Raw genomic sequence first — 19312 nt, forward strand, 5'->3', positions numbered from 1 at the left:
AATATTGATGAAATCTGAGGCAGAATCAGCAGCATGCTGGAGTGAAAAAGGGGCCGGAAGATCTGAGGCATAGGGAGCAGATTACGGGCAGCATCATATTTTTTGCATTTCTTACAGGTGACGTATCTTTTGATATGGACCTCGGATTGACGAAAAATTTAGAGCTGAATGTCATCCACAACCTTCCTTTAGATCCCAAAGCAAGATTCGGCATGTATCTCTGGATATCTTCGTCGCACTATCCACAAGTCTCAGAAAACTGCGCGTCAATCCACTTCAGCACGTAGCTTTCAATGGAGGTAGTAGAATAGAGTAAACAACCACAACTTTAGTAGGTCGAAAGGCTAAGAAGAAGGGATAGCTCTTCCTTGGAGGAGGAAAGATTCCATTTGCGGGTCTCCCTCAACCTCTAGGTTGAGCTAGGAAGAAAGGAAGAAATGAAGGAGGGAGGGAGGATGGTGAGGAACGTGGCTCTAATACCACGTGATGGAACTAGATAGGAGGCATGCTAGGCTAGGCTAGATAGAAAACATAATGAAATGAAAATGGAAAGCAAATGAAATGCTTAGAAAGAAACGAACAACTAAAGAAAAGTACTTACATAACCAAAGAGGCTTGAGGCTTGATTGATTTGACAAGTGAAAGTACAATGCCTTTATAGGGTAGGCACACACACTCTTAAGTACCAAATGTATATGGGATAACTCCCAATATGACACGTGGCACCCCTAGATATAAAATAGTCTAGAACTCACTCCTGGACGCAATAAAACACACTAGAAGTCACTCAAATTGACTCCATTTCCTAACATTTTCCACAGAGACTTATAGCCACCCCCCCCCCCACAGGAACTGTCTTCTTTGCAACAAGACTCTTCAGTGTTCCCAGGCCAATTTCTGTGCTAACATTGGCACTCCAGAAACCTCACCATTATAGCATGATCGATAGCCTTATGCCCTCGACTTTTAGTTAGTTATAGGGTCTTCCTCCACCAGGATCAGAAAGGCTATTCATATTGCCAGATGCGAGATGTTATCCCACAATACAGGTTTGAATAAATATTCTATAAATGCTTCTCCACAATGATCTCTCACAACCGATGAGCATGATACTGAAACCTAGCTCTCCCCTTCACTTTTTTGGGATGCACTAATATCTTGAGCCTGAAAGCATAATTGATGAATCTAATAAATAGGTGTAGCCAGCACACTCCATGTGATTTCCATGAATTTGTTAAAAAAATAATGGATTTTTTAACACGAAACAATAGTAGATTCCATTCAAAACTGCCAGTTAACGATTACAGCAGAGGTGGGAGAGTATTCTCCATCCTGAAATCCCCACAAAAAATCCCAAAAACACAGATAGGCAAAAACACTTGATCTGCAGCCTCTCAAAACCCCAACCAAAAACCACACAAAATCTTGATTCTAAAAGAATGACATGACCTGCGAAATAGGGGGTCTGTCTTTCCCTTGAGCGACACAACTTTCTTTCCTCTAGAGTGAACACGCGCTCCAAAACAAAATTAGAGGGTGCTCTGTTCCATTAACACTGTTTGGCGGGAGAAGAGAGTGTGTCGCGGTACAAGAGACACTATCAAATCAAGGACATGGAGCAAAACATCGTTGCTGAAGGCATGAACACAATCCCAAAACCCATGGTGAATCTCCTTCCAATGTGTAGACAGGAGTGGCAATGCCCTCCAATATCAGTAGCCCAGGGTTGGCCAAAGGGAAGAAGCATTACCCACTTCACGCTGACCACCGATTAGCAAGTCTGGCTAAAGGGGAAAAGGGGGGAGGACACCCAGCAGGAAACTCAGCATCGCCTCGCTCGATAAGAGGCTAAGGTGCAGGGGGCAAGAGGGGGCTCGGGTGCGGGAGCAGTAAGCAGGTGGTCTAATTCTTAGCCTTTTTTTTTGCTTCATCAATCCTCAAAAGTTGATGGTTTACAACATGTCATCTGCAGGATTAGAAGGTTTTGCTTCACTTTTGATGGAAGATTGGTGGAGATTGTTAATTGTTACGCCCTATATCTACTTTAGTCTAAATTTAAGGGCCTTACGTTTTACCAAGTATGAGTTAGCCTCAAGCACATGGTTGGGTAAGGAGTATCGTATATATGCTGGAGAGGCAAAGTTTTTGGGCTCCCTTTACGGAATGGAAATGAAATCTCTTCTATTTGGTTTATAGTGAGACCACCGGCCATGCATGCTAGGGCCATCAAACAGGTGACCAGGATAGCAACACATATTAATCCTATTTTTGAGGCTCCAAGTCCAAATTTTCTCCAAGCTCACCCAAAAAAGCACTTGGTTCTACATAAGTTCATTTTCATGTTATTTTCTGCAACCGCCATAAAGATGAATGCACCTTTTTAGACAGTTAATTCTCTACAAAGAGTATGGAGCATGGGATCATACCTTAAGATGATCTAGACTCTCCTAGATAGCACATGAATCCTCACTTGTGATCACCCATAATGGGATGTCAGGTAGGTGATGTGGTCATGGGGTTGGGGCTCTAGGTTCCACAAAAGTTGATATGGTGTCTTTCTATAGAGCTTGAATAGCCCAGGGCCACAAAACTCTCCAAGCACAACTGAACTAATGATTTTAAAAAACCCTCACAATTGGAGGTTATAAGGACATGGACTCCACTAAACTAGCTTCCTCGTTCAATCCTATCTCCTACTCCCCAATTTGCACTTCTGTTTGTTGTCCACACATGGAATTTCGATCAACACTTCTGTACCATTATTCAACAACGGCTTGCACCATTCTTCCTCTAGATCGACAAGGGCTTCCACAAAGTAGGTACCTTTGATGACCATCAAAATGTGTTCACTCTGAGCACTGTTGCAAACTAGGGTGTAAAGTTTTTTGTTGTTCATGAATCCACTGAATTCTCCTTCCCCCCCTATGCCATCAGCGTAATTTCCTTCTAGCCTCATGTGGTATCTTGAACTCTCACTTACCCCCTAACTCAAGAAGTTGTCCTACATAACACTTGACACCTTTTTTTTCCCCCCCCCCAAGAAAAAGACTTCTATTAAGTATGAAAGACCCCACCCTTAGAAACTCTTCATTACATGAAATACACCCTTAAAGGGCCATAAATAAACTCCCAAATGGAGCAATGAAACAACCAAGGTTGACGCTGAAAATGCTATCTCAATCTTGTAGGGACATTTAGAAAAAGGCAATCCATTCCATTCCGTGAGAAATACCGCCCTCCTAGTAGTAGGCTGCCCGTGAAGACCCCTCCATCCTCACCCAAATGGCCATTAAAAATGTACTCTGTCTATCCATATGCTGACTAAGGTGTGAGCGGAATGAGGAAGGTCCACATGCCCAAAATGGGAGAAGTACTACACACAAAAATCAGCAAGTTCAGAGCAAGATAAAGTCCAAGAACCATGAGGCATCTGGACCCAACAAATATTTGCAACCTGCCGTTTGTAATGCAAACTTTTGAAAAATTGCTTCGAAGAGCAGCCTTTATCCAAAAAAGCCTTTTGTCGAGATCGGGTTTCCCATTAAACAAGATTTCTTCGATCATTTGATTGGAGATAGAATTTGGCCTGACATAAGTGCATGCTTTCATCTAAAGACAAAGGCCGAAGGTGACTAAGCTTGGTCACCAGACTCTGGCAAGTGAGTTTAGCATGCACAACAGTCTCCCATGTGGCTCGCATAAATGATTTACCATAATCCCGAATCACAGCTTGCATTCGAGCAACAAAAGCCTGCCATGCATAATCCAGATCAAAAAGCAGCTGACAAGAGAGAGGCTGAATGGCATGAAAGACCATAGCTTTAAAATCAACATGTTCTAGATAACTGTTATTCACCAATAAAAGCCTTCTGCAAGGCAATCTGTCATCAGGAAAATCATGCATGAAGAGCCTCAACCAAAGAGGTGCATGATCATAATACGTGAAGGCATGATCAACCCAAAGTTGACAAGTAAAGGCATCACAATGCTGCGGATCAACCTGATACCATCTGTCCAGGCGTGCCTGATAAGAAGATTGAGCATTGTGTTGAAAGGTATAGCCCAGGAGTGTGGGCTGTAATTCCTTCCAGAGATCCACCAAACGCAGCTGAACCAAAAATTCTGACCATGCCTGCTGTTCAAAAGCCAACATATGAGTGTGGCCCAAAGTATTATCTCCCGGTTGTGGAGCATTATTGAAATCATCACAGATGAATGGATAGTGTCTCCACAGATAATGTTGAAATCATCACAGATGAATGGATAGTGTCTCCACAGATAATTATGCATGGCATCCCAAATCAATGCTCGACCATTGGAAGATTGAGGGGCATAAACCAATGCAAATTTAAATATTCCTCCTTGAAACAGCATTACATTATAATCCATCTACCATGGCGATCATTGAGAGCCACAACGGGCTGAAGATCATACCTCACCAAAAAAGCCATTCCAGGAAAAGAGTGCTCTCCAGCATAGAAAATATCATAACTAGCAAAATGTCTTGTGTGACTAGCAAACATGTGCTGGTTATGTTCCTGCAAAGCCACTATGTCTAGCTGCAATTGTCTGATATAGATCCACACAAGTTTCCACTTTCTATGATCACACAAACCTTGTACATTGAGTGTAACACATTTGATGTGGTCAAGCATATTTACAGCTATGCGACAGTTATGTACAACAATAAACAAACTGACTATGTCTGCATCTCCACCTCAATATCTAGACCTTTGCCTTGAAAAGAGGAATCAGCATGAGGGGAAGACAGAAGAGCAACAACGTCCTCTTCTGGGAAAAGGGTACGATTGGCAGTGACTGCAGCCGAAGTCAAACCAATGCCAGAGTTTTCAGCTAGTACCTTGGCCTGCGAAGATCCACTATTCCAAGTCCTAGATGGCAGAGGTCTCCTAGGAGACACAACTTTGCGAGGAGTTTGCCATCCTTCATCCAAATTTTTACCCTTCACTTGAGATAGAGAGGCCGAAGGCATAGGAAGAGGAGCAATAGCATTCAAGACAGCCGGGACTTTACCTTGTCTTGAACAACAAAAAACTGTTTTACCCCTTTGTTTTTTACTATAGAAGAAGCATTGGCATTCTTACTCTGAGGTGGAACCATTTCAGCTTATACGGGCATCCTGGGAGGTCGGGAAGGGCATTGCGAAGCCATATGCCCAAATTGCTTGCATTCAAAGCAAGCACCTACAAACAACCCCCATTTCAGCTTGCAGAAAGCACTGCCCATGGAAGCATATTTGACGATAACTGAATAAGAAGCTAGAGTGGGATTATCTGTGTCCCATAAAATGCAAAAGCAATTCGAATTGCCATTTGGTCATAGTGGACAAACCACCTTACTAAGAGAGGCTACAATTTTTGGCAATAGAGAAGCCATGCACTGAGGAAAATCCACAACTTCTACCCATACAGGGCAGCGATGCCGAATCAATGCCTAATAATCCCTGGTAGGAGACCAGGGCAATACATGGACCATCTGCAGACCATAGAAGAGCGGAGAGTACTCCAACAAAATCTGTATGTGCTCTTCATCAGCCATTATCACTTCAAAAAAACCCCTCGCTACATAATGCACTTTCTTGACATAGCAACCACCCAAGGTTCTAGTCAACCAATTGTCAACATTTGTAGCAGCAGGCATCCATCTCGGAAAGAAAATAATGATGGCATGTTTGGCATAATCCTTCACGGGGTCAAAGATATCATCTACCTCAATCATGATACCTGTGGTAGGAACCATATCATTCCAACTTTTCCTTGTATCCTCAAAGCCCTCATGCATTACTTCATATACCAGCTGAGCCTCTGCAGAGGCATGTAGGGGATCATCCAAACCTATTACCTGCTTTTGCTTTTTACTCTAAAGTGATCTTTCTTTGTGAAAAATCTTCTCATGTGGACAATCTGCTATTGTAGCAGCAAGAGAAGAGAAAAACAGCAAAGAAATGACAGCAGCAGCCCAAAGGAGCACAGAGAAAAGAAGGAATTAAAAAAAACACAGCAAGGCTGTATAGACTGACAGTACGGACAGGTACGAGCAAAGGTATGGACACGTACGAAGTGGAACAGGCAAAGGTACGTACAAAAGTACGGACACGTACGGAGAGGTATGGACAAAGGAACGGAGAAAAGTATGGACAGATACGGGCAAAGGTACGGACAGATACGGACAAAAACATAAAATGACGTGCGGACAGTATGGAAAAAACAGAGAAACGAACAGGCAAAAAAATGTACAGTACAGACAAAAAAGAGGGACGTATGGACAGGGCAGAAAACAAACGTACGGAATAACCTAGGAAAAAAGGAGAACGGACTGATGCAGGAAAGCCAGCCAAGCATATGGAAACCTGCACAGAGGTTGTACGGAAGGCACACGAAGGCTGTACGGGACCTGAACGGAGGTTGTACGGAAAGCACACGAGGGTTGTACGGCAGGCTAGGCTGGGGCTGAGCAGGAGCACTACACACACACACACCCCGTCAACACAACGACCGGAGTTTCATCTTGTCTTTGTTTGGGCTCATTACTGGGCACTTTGGACTTTATGGACAGACCGCAGTTGTAAAGTCTTTAGTGATCCCAATTTTTCTTTATTTGCTTTCTTTAAGCAATCTCTGCAGCAATCTTTCTTTGATTGCTTGCAGACTCGCCAGATAGATCAGGATGTATATTTGGCTTATACTAAGATCTTCAATTGATGTATTTTCTAGCGTCTCTTTTCTGAGGTGACTATTCTTGTAATATAATCAATCAAAGCTTTCACTATAAAAAAAAGTGAGCGGAATGAGCTTGGGAGCCGTCCAAGGTCTCTATACATCTAGACCTCCAAGCTGATATGGTCACCAAAATCTCCCAAGGCGTATCAACTGATGCATGTGTAGGTCTGTGTGCAAGTATCGGAACATCATCCAAGAAACATGACTCAACTACATGTCGATCGAATCAATAAAGCTCAAGAGAAGTTATGTCTCGTATAGACCTTGAGGCCAGTAAAGGGAAAGCCAAGCTACCGATCCCCAAGCCATATAGAAAGGAGAGTGTGTAAAGGTGCTCAATAGCTTAGCAATCCCTTTCCAAATAATCTGCACCTGTCTGCAGTCCCAAAGACAATGCTAGATGGAATCCTCAGTAGAAAGGCATTGAGTACAAGTAGAATCTGCGCTGAACCTTGACCTCCGCTGGTTCACTGCAATCCCTCCGTATATACAAAGCCAAAAGAAAGGAGTGGCCTTTCTATTCTTGAGGGATTTCCAGAGTCGCTTCCAAAAGTATTTCTGCGAGTCAGCAAAAATTTGAAAATTGTCCCAATGAGGCGCTGTAGTAGACCTCTAGCATCTCAAGCTGAGCTGAAATTTCCTGGCATTATCCACTGTGTATTGAAACAAGGGAAGGCTCTTCTTTCGATGCCCTGCATCAATCCATTCCCATTCCCCAAGATCCCACTGCAAATACTTAATTTGCACCCCTTCACAAATTCAAATTCTCTCCAAGAGCCCAAGGGAATGTGATCTGGGTTAGGTCTAGATACCTTCCTATATCCAAAAAGCTCTACTCCACATGGCCCACAACCTTGACAGGTTGAAAAATGAAAATGCATTAAGTGTAACCTCTGATGGTCTTAACAACTGTCATTCTTCATTATTGAGGCGCTATAAATTTCATTTTACTTGGCAAGGCTTGACAGTTGACTCAAGTGCTGCTGCACTCCAAAGGACATTCCTAAGACAAGACACCTTGTAGCTCCAAAAATAGACTGATTGGCAATGCTTGCGAAAATGTGTGGAGGCAAGGAGTTGTACATTTGCAAACTACTACTAGTGGCCTTGGGCCACCTGCGCATTCTTGTATTAAGATGAACATATTTGCACTTTTCCCTAGAAGAGATTATGAATAGAACAACGAACTAAAAGCACAGGATGCATAATAGTATGCTCTTCAACATAGAGTTGTTTTCCTTACAGGGTAATAGTTTCCAGCAATGTCCTCGTGTACTTCTAGGTCCCAGTCAGATCTGTAATCCCTAACCTGCAAGCCACATGACACAGTCAAAAAAAATCTTGATATGAACATATTTGAGCTTTTCTAAGAGTGCTTAAGGTCTCAATTAACCAGTAGAAAGAACATTCAAATTATGCAGGAACCATGGAATATGTGTAGAGAAAAGACACTACAAATTTTAATGTCAAGCATGATACAGCAGCTACCTTTGGAGGAATCAATTTTCTACAAACACCAAGTTGAAAGGATGATTCGGGATAGGAATGCCACTTAAACTCTTATCACTGTGCAAGGAGTGCCCAATGCTCTCTGTCCTAACTTCCTCAAACCCCCAATTCCACCACCATGTTCAGCCCTGCAACCCACCCAATTCCTGCTACAACACTTTTTTTCCTAACTTGCTCGCTTTTCCATATTGCACTGGATCCCCCTGCCTCCCTGTCACCACTTCCAATCCCAACTTGTCATCACCTGATTTCATACACCCTTTCCTATATGTCAAAGCTACAACACTTCCCTCTTCCCTGCAGCTCAGATGTTGCTTCCCAGTTATAATCCTCTTTTCCTAATTCTCTCTCCTCAGAAACGTTCCTTTTCCCTACCATTTCCTAGCTGCTTTCTTGCCTTTCATTGTTCATCTCCTCATTACCCTTGATTTCTACAGAAATAAATATAATTTTTAAGCCATAAAATTTATAACTTCACTTCACCGTCTAGCTTGACAACAATTAAACTATCACAAAATAACTAACTATAACTGCCCTTTGTTCAACAGTATGGAATTATGAATTCACTTCAAGCAGAAATAGAATTTCTATTATTTACACATCATCAATCTATCACATGAAAAAGAACTCAAAACAAGGAAAGGGTTTAGGATATTAAAAAAATTATGGACATATAAGGGAGGGGGGAGGGGGAGCGGGAGGAATCAGTGCAGCGACTACCCTGCCGTTGAGGAATGTGGTAGTTGAGATACAAAGCACTTGACACGAGGATAATTTATAAAGTTTGTTCACAATCTTTACAGCAAAATATGACGATCTTTAAAGGATATACATATCTCATACATACACGAATCAAACACATACCATGTATGATAGCTATGCATTTGACAAGTTGCCATTCAATAAGGCATAAAGTACATCTGAAGTATTTAGGTCTAAAGTGCTTTGCCCACTCTACCTGTGAGTTTAGGAAAGGATGTAGGACAAGTACAGGCAGGAGGAGAGAAAGCCAAGCACTATGCTATTCTGAAGTATTTAGGTCTAAAGTGCTTTGCCTGCTCTACCTGTGAGTTTAGGAAAGGATGTAGGACAAGTACAGGCAGGAGGAGAGAAAGCCAAGCACTATGCTATTCTGAAATAATTCCTTAAATGTCTACGTGTACATGGGAATTTTGAAAAGGTTCAATCCTGGACAAAATCGGTCAATTGAGCATCAGCCTTGGATGATACACCAAAAATGGTCAAACCTTTTTAGTTCTTGTTTCTTAAAGTTGACCGCATTTTCAGCTTGCATAAAGTTTTTCTTGGGTAAGGACTACATAGTAATGAAGCTGAGCCACGTAGCAAACCTGGGCCCAGGTGAATGAAAGGGAAATCAGATTGTAACCAAGAAGGAAAATACTAAAACAGGGACCTGTGCAATCTTACATTCAGAAAACATGGGTCTCCTGCCCACAGCCACATGCTACTAAGATGGCCTTTTACAAAGGCCATTTCATCCATCTCATTGAAGAGGTTCCACATTGAGACTGAATGAGAGGTTGAGGCCACACGATTCCACCATGAGATGAGACTATGCACCCTATGTGACCTACCAAGGTGGAGACTAAGGAGCACATGTTCCTGAATGCCCTTGGTAGTATGGGGTACTTGGGAGTGGGTTTCAGGACATGCAAGTGGTCATTCACTGTCTAGATCACAGATAAGCCGCTCTCTCTGTGCTAGAGGTCACACGAAAACACATAGCTAGGACCACATGCAACAACATATCTCAGACTTCTACTTAGGAGATGAGCCCACACTCACTGGCCACCGCAGAGCACGATACCTCGAGTTAGCTCCTCCTACACACCAGACCCGCATGAGGACATTTACTGGCACAATGAGCAGACATCCTATTCAAGGTACCCTACTTGCAACCTTATGCAAACAGGCCATCTCATGGCATCCGAGAGTCATAACTATAGAGCAAGCCAAAGGAAGGAAAATACAGATCTCAGACATGCTCCAGAGGCACCGGGTCTCAAGTTGGAACCCTTGCCATGCTCATTCACATCTTTAGTCCCTCATGACAGAACCAGTACAGAGTGTTTCTACTCCTCGTCGGCAGCCTACTTCTTGCCAAACTCCATCACCTCTCCCACGTGCAAGACACAGGGTAGATCAAGGGGCGACAATTGCAGATTTCAGACATATCAAAGCCTGCCAAATCCTAGACACTGATAAGGGCTAGAATACCAATGCATTCTCAATCTCTTCAGTGTTACCAGCACTTCAGCATTATACTTGGATACTTAAATTGTTTCATTTTATGTCATTTGCACTTTAAGGGGGTTCTACTAGACCCCTCCAGTTTCCCTACACGGATTGTAGTTCATTAGTATTCAAATTTTGAGCTGTAAGGAAATGAAAAATGATATTTCTAAAGAGCAGTCAACTTGAGAGCTTTGAGGAACTGAAACAAAATCCCAAAAAGTCCTTTCAGAAATTGCATGGTAACAAACCAAAGGAAAGCCCAATGGCAAGACATGATACAGTGTGTCAAAAGCCTTTATGAAAGAGATGGGGAAGATAAAATCAACCACACCAATACTATCAAAGCAGCAAATGCAATTATAACTGAGGAAGATGTGGGTAAAGGCCTGAAAAAGCTAGCCACTGGGAAATCTCTAGACACACAAGGGATAGTAGGGGAAATGTTGACATGGGGAGGCGAGAAGACAAAGAAAATGCTTACCAGGCTTATGAATATGGCTCTAGAAGAAGGGTTTCCTTAAGACTGGCAGCTTAGTAGGATTGTACCGAGCCATAAAGGGGGAGATAGCAAGACGGCAAAGAATTATCACACAATCATGGTGAGCAACCTAATGGAAAATCTATATGGCACTATCCTCAACCAAAAAATTAGCAAATGGGCAGAGGAGCAGGGAGTCAAAGCACCATCCCAAGCAGGGGTTTCGTCCCAAATACTTGACAATTGATCATTTGGTTGCCATAAAGGCTACAGCAAAAGGAGCCAAACGTAAGCAAGAGGCTGTCTACTGTTGCTTTGTAGTTTTCAAGAAAGCCTTCGACATACTTCCACATACAAGTTGTGGAAAGGCTAGAAAAGTCCCTCAAGCCCTCAAAGAACCCACATATCAACTATATGAGGAGTGTTACTACATTTAGCACTGCCGCTAGTCGACGGATCATGCTCCAAAGGAAAAGCTGACATAGCCAGTGACATCAGGATAGGCAAGGCTGCTCCCACTCTCTAGCAATTTTTGGCCTCTTTATCGATGATTTGGAAGAGTGGATGAGAATACACAGCAGATTGCAGGATACGCTTTGCTAATGCTTCTCTACGTAGACGAATTGGCATGCTTCGCAAAGAGCAAGGATAACTTGCAAGCACAATTGGATGCACTGAGAGATTTTTGCGACACTCGAGAATGCAGATCAATATAGATAAGACAAAAGTAATGGTGATTAGGAAACGTAGTAAACAGGTGGATGTCACCTTAAAGGAGAACCCTTGCAAACAGCCAACACATATAAATATCTAGGACTAGAATTCATTGACAACTACAAATGACATGCATGAGGACTTTGGGAGTATTGAAAGCATTATACAACTTCCAAAATAAATGCAGGAAGGCACATCTGTGGAATTGAGAAATGATAAAATTTCTATACACTATGCTTGCGCAGATAGTAACCCTCTTAAGAATGCCCAGTTTGGGCATCGGACACTTAGGAAAGAATAGAAACTTTACATAAAAGGTTTCCGAACAGGGGAGCTAGGGGTACCAAAAGGCATGACCAAGGACTCATATAGTCCAAAGGTTGTCCGAAAAGCCAGCTTGTGGATATCCTTGGGATGGATCGTTATCTGATGATAGCCACTCCTTAAATCAATCCTGCTCAAAATCATGGCTCCTTTCAAATCTGTCCAACACATCATGCGTGGAATCGGAAACCTATTCTTGACAATCATCTTGTTGAGGGCTCTATAATCAACACATACGATAAGACCCATCCTTCTTTTGAAACAACAATACGGGTGAGCAATAAGGAGAGAAACTAGGTCGGACAAGCCATTTGGAGAGCAAATCATTATGGCTTACGTCAACAAAGTTGAGAAGATGAATGCTAGTAGGATACCACACAAGGCAATGGAAGCTACAAAAGTCATGGTATGGCACAAAGGGGATGAAATGGTTGGGATTGTGGAGTATAACAGTGGCTGATATCCCAGAAGATGAATGTGAAATTAGGGAGATAGTGACACAGAAAATGCTATAGAAATTATGGGAAAACCCGGGGACAACAGTTCTACAAATAGTAAATTAACCCAATGGACAGCACGGCATGCAAAAATACCTCGAGGAAGTCATATTAAGGTTCAAAAGGCATCTAATCTGCAAAATCAGGATCAGTTCACATGATAGAGGCGGAAAGGGGTAGATGGGCAAGACCCAAGATCCCCAGAGAAGAAAGGGACTACAAAACCTACTCCATAGGGGAGGCGGAAAATTAGCAGCATTTACTCCTGAGATGTAGAGCCTATGCACACATCAGAGAAGGTTATGGGGACAGAAAATTTTTGAAAATCAACTGAAGCATCCAGCCCAAAAGCTAGGAAGCTACTTAAAAGACGCTTTGGAACACCGCAACAAGGTACTAGGACTAGCACACCACTACCCCAACAAGTACTCACTGCATAATAAAGTTTCTAATATTTTCTTTCACTGGATGTAATGGGTCACTGTTAGTTATCGCCAGTCCCATAGATCATGAAGGGTCTCACACAGACTTTAATACAATCATATCATATCTTGTCATATCCTCTCTCTCTCTCTCTCTCTCTGTCAAGTTGCCTCCCCATCTCCTCTCTTAAGAGAGTAGCTCTCCATAGCCTCTCCCTCACCTCTCCCGTAGCCTCAATTGCTCCTCCACCCACCTCTGCTCTTCCTAGCTCCACCTTCTCGCTCCCTTCTGATGTCCCCTCACAACCTTCCTCTTACCTCATCTGATCTCCAACCCCGAGTTGGGCTCAACCCTTGGCACAACCCCAGGGATTCGCTCCAGCTAAGGGGTATATTAAAAAGTGCACATCTTTGAGAGGGAACTAGAAACAGAAATATCACATTGTCAAATTCCTTCTACATGCCAAGCAATGAATAAATGCATGACAACAATACTATAGGAAACAGCCCATTAATGCTTCACGAAAAGCAAGGGAAGGAGCATAGGCATTCCCAACAACTAGAACGACCAAGAATGCAAAACAGCAAATAATGTTTAGAAAACAGCAGACACAACATGGAAAGAATACAAAGCTAGAGCACACAGACAGGTGGTAACAAGCAAGAAAAGAAGATTTCTTGGGAGCAAACATCTTGAAAATTTGAGGAGCTCAAAAAGAACCCCAAATAGTTTTCCCAGAAGCTACATGGCAGCAAAGATTACGTGGGGAAAGTAGCCTAGGAAGATATGATACAGTTTGTTAATTAAGGACCTCTACCAAAGAGATGGGGAAGGGAGGGACATAAAGGCAACAAATGACACCATCACAAAAGACCATATCGGGAGAGGTTTGAAGAAACCAGAAAAAGGGAAAGCACCAAACACGCAAGGACTAGTGGCTGATATGTTGACATGGGAAGAAAGCAAGACAAAGGGAATCCTCACCATGCTAATGAATAAACATTTAGAGGAGGGATTTCCCTTAAAATGGCAGCACAATAGGATTGTACCGATTAACAAAGGAGGGTCCAGCAAGGTGGCAAAAGATATAGAACAATCATGGTAAGCAGCCTAATGGCCAACTTGTACAGCACCATAACAGAGCAAAAAATTGGCAGATGGGTGGATGCACAAGGAATTAGGACACCGTCCAGGTAGGGATCCGCCCCAAGCACTCAATAGTAGATCATTCCATGAACTATGTGAAAGAAACCTCTCACATAGCTCCACGAAAAAAGCTATGGGAGAGATAGGAAAAGCTTCAACTCCCCCAAATACTCAGAGAAGCCACACTCTAACTATACAAGAGAGCATTGGCCGAGCTAGCATAGCGAATAGTCAATAGATCAAGCTCCATGAAAAGGTCATTATAAGTAGCAGCATAGGGGTCAAGCAAGGTTGTCCCCACACTCTTTTGTCTTTTCATTGATGAACTAGATGACTAGATGAGAGTGCATAGCAAAGAGACAATACAGGTTGCGAGTTATGCCCATCTATTGCTTGTTTATGCAGATGATGTAGTCTTCTTTGCAAAAGACAAGGTATTTAGCAAAATTGATATAGAATCCAGTTATGATCACGTTTGTATGGATGAAGAAAACATATATAAGACTGCCTTTAGAACTCAAATGGGTCATTATGAATTTTAGTTGTCTTTTGGGCTAACTAATGCTCCAAGAATGATGAATCAAATATTCCTTAAACAAGCAAGATTGTATAGTGGTATTCTTTCATGATATTATGATGTAAAGTCTTTGAAGAACATAGAAAACATTTGGAATTAGTCTTTACACTCTTGAAGGAAAACTTATTATATCTTACTCCTAAAAGCAGTAATTTATTTCCCGATCCATTCGATCAAATGGAATATTTGGGTCATATTAGTATCAGCCAATGGAATCCAAGTGGAGGCCAAAAACATAGAATGTATACTTACATGGCCAACACTCCAAGATATACATGAGGTGAGATCATTCCTGGGCTTATGCAGCTTTCATTGAAAGTTTGTTAAGATACTAGAAAAGAATGGAGAACCTGTTTAGATATTTCCAATCTCACATCGATTTGAAAGTATAAAAACGATCATTTAAAATGAGATTTTAAACAACTTTATCATCTACATTGCCAAAAATCTCACATCATTTAATTTAAATGCTTGTTTGCAATTCGTGTTAAAATGAAGTATCCATTCCATTGAAGCTACAAGGATGTGCATGAAGGTTCCAATGTTTGCACATCAAATATTTATTTGTGATGGGATAGAATGATTTCGTGTTACATGCATATCACTCTTCAACAAACTTTAATTGATCTGATAGAATGCCTTTCTTTATAAAATGTTGCAACCATAGTAAGTAATGCCCTCCACCGGATCAAGCATGCACATGTATCAAGAAGTTGGCATCAAATTGATCCAAATATAATTAAGTTTTTAAAATGAATCTAATTCTAAATTCTTGGTGTCAAGTAAATTGACTTAATGTCGAGTAAATTAGAGCATATTAATATGATGCAATCAAATTTTTTTTAGAAACTTTCAAAATCCAAACAAGTTCATATACAAGATCTGCAATGCATGTTTCATTTGATATTTTTAACAAACACATGAGATAAATTCATTCTCCAAGAGAAAGGTGGTGCTACAAAACACATTTGATAATTAAATTGCCAATCATACAAACTGATAATTAACTGAAAATTGAGATGTCAAAGTATCTGTGTAGTTCATGATCAAAATGCTACATACAATGATGATATGTTTACCACAATCTCTAACCTTTTGTCAATGCTTCTCATATTTGAATCTTTGTAGTTACCCTTTGGACAAAACTTTTATTCTTGAATCCATCAACTATAGCTATCTCCTTAGCATCAAGCTCCTTATATATAGATTGAACCATGTTTTTCCCTTTGATGTTGGTGGTGTTTTACTTTATCTACGGAGTGTTTCTTTTAGAGGAATGCGAGGTAAATATTGATCTCATGGATCTTCAATCACCTCCTTTAGATATCCATATATGGTCTCAATTGGTGTTTTTCCAATGCGATTTTATTTCACGTAGTCTTGGAGATTAGAAGCCACCTTTGTTCTTTCAAAGTATAAGACTAGAAGCCACCTTTGTTCTTTCTAGGATTGGCCGCAACATGTCAATTAACTATTTATCTTTCACACCTCCATCCTAGCCTTCAAAAGTGGTTGGAAATAAACCATTTTCTTGGTTGTTCATACAAGCCTTATATGGATAATCATATACTAACAACCTCTTTGAACAACCCAAAGCAAGACCAAAAAAAAAATCCAAACATAGCACAATGATTTGAAAAATGTAGTAATATTTTCTTTTTTGGGTTTCATCAAACCTTCCACTTGAAACAATATTCTTGGCTTCACACCATAAAAAAGGGAAGCTTTTCTCTAGCTTGAAAACTTACACCTTTAATACATTCGCGTATGTCATTATTTATCACATTTCAATCCTAAACAAAGGCAGTGCCTTTCTTAAGCATGCCAGTCACCCATGACGAGACTATATGTATTTTTAATGATCACCTCTCTTGACACATGGCAAGTGAGGATCTTGTTACCAAGTCTTTAATACCGTAACATTTTACTCTAAAATTATACACACATCATGCTCAACCTGCCTGGCATAAAAAAGATGCATGTGTATTGGTGGTAAATGCTAGATTCCATTCACTATTTTATTGAATGTATTCTTAAACTAACCATACATTTTGGTGATAATTTTGTTAGTAATTAGATATGTATCAATCCCAACTAAAAATATATCGGTTTTCCTTTATCATAGATTAATATGTGCTTGCTCAACGCAATTCAATAAAATTTGTCTTCAAGTTGTAGTACACATTCCAATATTTAACATGAGACCAAAAAAATATGGAAGAAAGATTCGGAACAAGACCATTAAACCATTATAAGTGCTATGTTGCATGTGAAGCATATATCTTGAAGAGTATAGGATATAACAATTTATTCAAAGACATCAAAATTTTATTATACACATGCATGTAACTAAGTAATAATTCAAAGTACACTACATGAGCTTCTCCTCAACCAAAGGACACAACTAATTGAGAACCTTAAATGTGGTTTAAGGAGCCTCCAATGTTGTGCTAAAATATGCACTCCCATTCAAGGATATGCTCCATAACTTTTTCTTGTTTTGTTGAAAACCAAAACCAATTGAAAAAATGGAAGTCAAACTAGTGGGACTAGTGCATGATGGTCTTAAAATTTTCAAGCAATGGAGTCAAAGATTCTCAGAATTCAAGTAGAATATAGAAGAGAAGAAAAAAGCATATAGATATAACACTGAGGATTCTCTCTTTTACAAAGAAATTCAATTCAAACTACCAAATGAAGTAGCATTCCTTCTACACTCAAGTCCACTTTGTTCAAAAATAAACATAAGGATTAACAAATATACTCCATACAAGAAACTTCAACTCTCATCCTTGTCATTGTCTCTATGGGTATTTACTCTTCCAGACTATCATGTAGGTATTCTAAATAATGGGGGTGGCTTTTTGCACTCCTTGGGAGCTGCCATGTGCCCTCCCTAAAGCAGATGTACTAGAGGGTTTCTTGCTATCCCATAGACCTTTTGGTCTCCAATGGACGTTAATACACTTTCTTTCTTTCTTTCTAACTTCTTTTCTTGCTCCTTTCTTCTTTATTTCAAGTTCCCTTGTATTATCTCCAACATGTTCAACAGATCTTTAATATTTTACATCTGCTTCACTCAGGTTTACATGTTCTTGCATTAAATGAACATTTATTTTCACTTGTTTCCTTTTGTAATTCCAACATAAATGTAGTAAACATTTGAAGTATTTTTCCCATAATAACCCCTCAGCTTTATTGAAATCTTTCCCCACTACATTTTCATGTCTAACAAAATTTGAATTATTTTACATACATGTCTGCAACAATGTTTTCTCCATGGTATTCTTAGTTACAACTATCTTCTTCTTACATTTTGTAGAGCCTCTCTCATAGCATAGCCACCTGTATATGCATCTAAGATACATTTTTGTAGAGGACAAAAGGATTGAACTAATATTCTATAGCATGAAAGATCTTTTTCAAACTTAGTAAAACTCCCTCCAAGCATTTTGCAACTCTCTGAAGTAATAGGCCTCTTGAATTGCTCAATTGCATGAAATTATACTTGAAACATCATGGTCATTCTCATCCATGCTTCCCTCTTCTTTGGATATAAAAGCAAGATTAATAGAAATAACATGACTAATAGCATACTTCTTTTTAGTGTGAGTCTCTCTCATCTATCCTCCATATTCAATGTGAATACTACCATGTATGATGTACTTGAAGGAAACTGTTATGTGGGTCATATGAGCTTTTGTTATGTGAAACAAACATTATCAACACATATGCATTATTTATGAATATTCTAGTAATGTAGCTAAGCAACCTGTGAAAACATCAATGTTCCAATCGTGGTCGTTTCTTGAGATGTTATGTCAAAAACCACCAATCTAATCCCATTCCTTGGACCTAAAGCTCAACCCCCTCAACTCCTTCAACATCCATCAGGACTCGGTACTCTACAATTGCAACCATGACACCCTCTCCATACGCACGGAATTACCAACAAGAAGGCTCAAAACAGCCCATCCTCGGGCAACAGAATCAGATTTTTTATTTGCAACAGGCAGTGAGAGAGCTACAATTGGAGCTGGCAGAAGTAAAGGCCCGACTTCACATCTTGGAAGGGCCTGGTAAGCAGGCAGTAATAGATGAGGCTGTAAAATCTTGTAAGGATTCCCCCCCTACCCCGCAGCTAGTCTCTACACTCAAAGATCTTGTTCACACTTAAGTACAAACTACTAGGAAGGAAGTGTTTGTGGAAGTGGACAACAAAGCAAGTAAGTTTGATATCCAAGCAGAGATTAAAGAACACGAAGCTAGATGTGATAATGCGTTGAAGATTAGAATAGGGGGGCTCCCAAAAGATTGGTACAAAGAGGAGGATACATGTAGTGAAATATTGACAAAGATCAAATCAAGTTGGCCCAACATCGAATGGGTGAATGATGATGAGCAGGATGATGACGACTCCAAGCCAGCTTCTAATTTGCACTATAGAGGTCATGCAATCCTTACACTGAAGTCAAAAGATATGCGGATCAAGCTTCTTCGACAATCTTACAAGCTGAAGGGCACCAAAGTATGGATAGCAGAGGAGCTTACACAAACTCAACTCAAGATTAAGGCAACTAAATTAGCTAAAGTCAAGGCTACCAGAAAGGATGGAAAATGGGCAGTTTATCGTGAAGGGGTAGCACTA

The 19312-nt window shown here is 40.6% G+C and overlaps 1 protein-coding gene across 2 annotated transcripts in view; it reads right to left on the reverse strand.

The window, feature by feature from the left end:
- LOC147893620 (alpha-mannosidase-like) overlaps nt 1-19312 on the reverse strand; it is a 245734-nt gene that overhangs the window by 72233 nt on the left and 154189 nt on the right. For both annotated transcript variants that reach the window (XM_087385656.1, XM_087385655.1), the window contains exon 22: nt 7984-8049. In XM_087385656.1, the coding sequence (XP_087241782.1) occupies nt 7984-8049 (66 nt within the window). The remainder of the gene's footprint in view (nt 1-7983; nt 8050-19312) is intronic.

The sequence above is a fragment of the Dipteris shenzhenensis genome, chromosome 15 (assembly GCF_047967505.1).
Source record: "Dipteris shenzhenensis isolate YYH24624 ecotype China chromosome 15, Dip_SZ_1.0, whole genome shotgun sequence".
In the NCBI taxonomy this organism is placed as follows: domain Eukaryota; kingdom Viridiplantae; phylum Streptophyta; class Polypodiopsida; order Gleicheniales; family Dipteridaceae; genus Dipteris; species Dipteris shenzhenensis.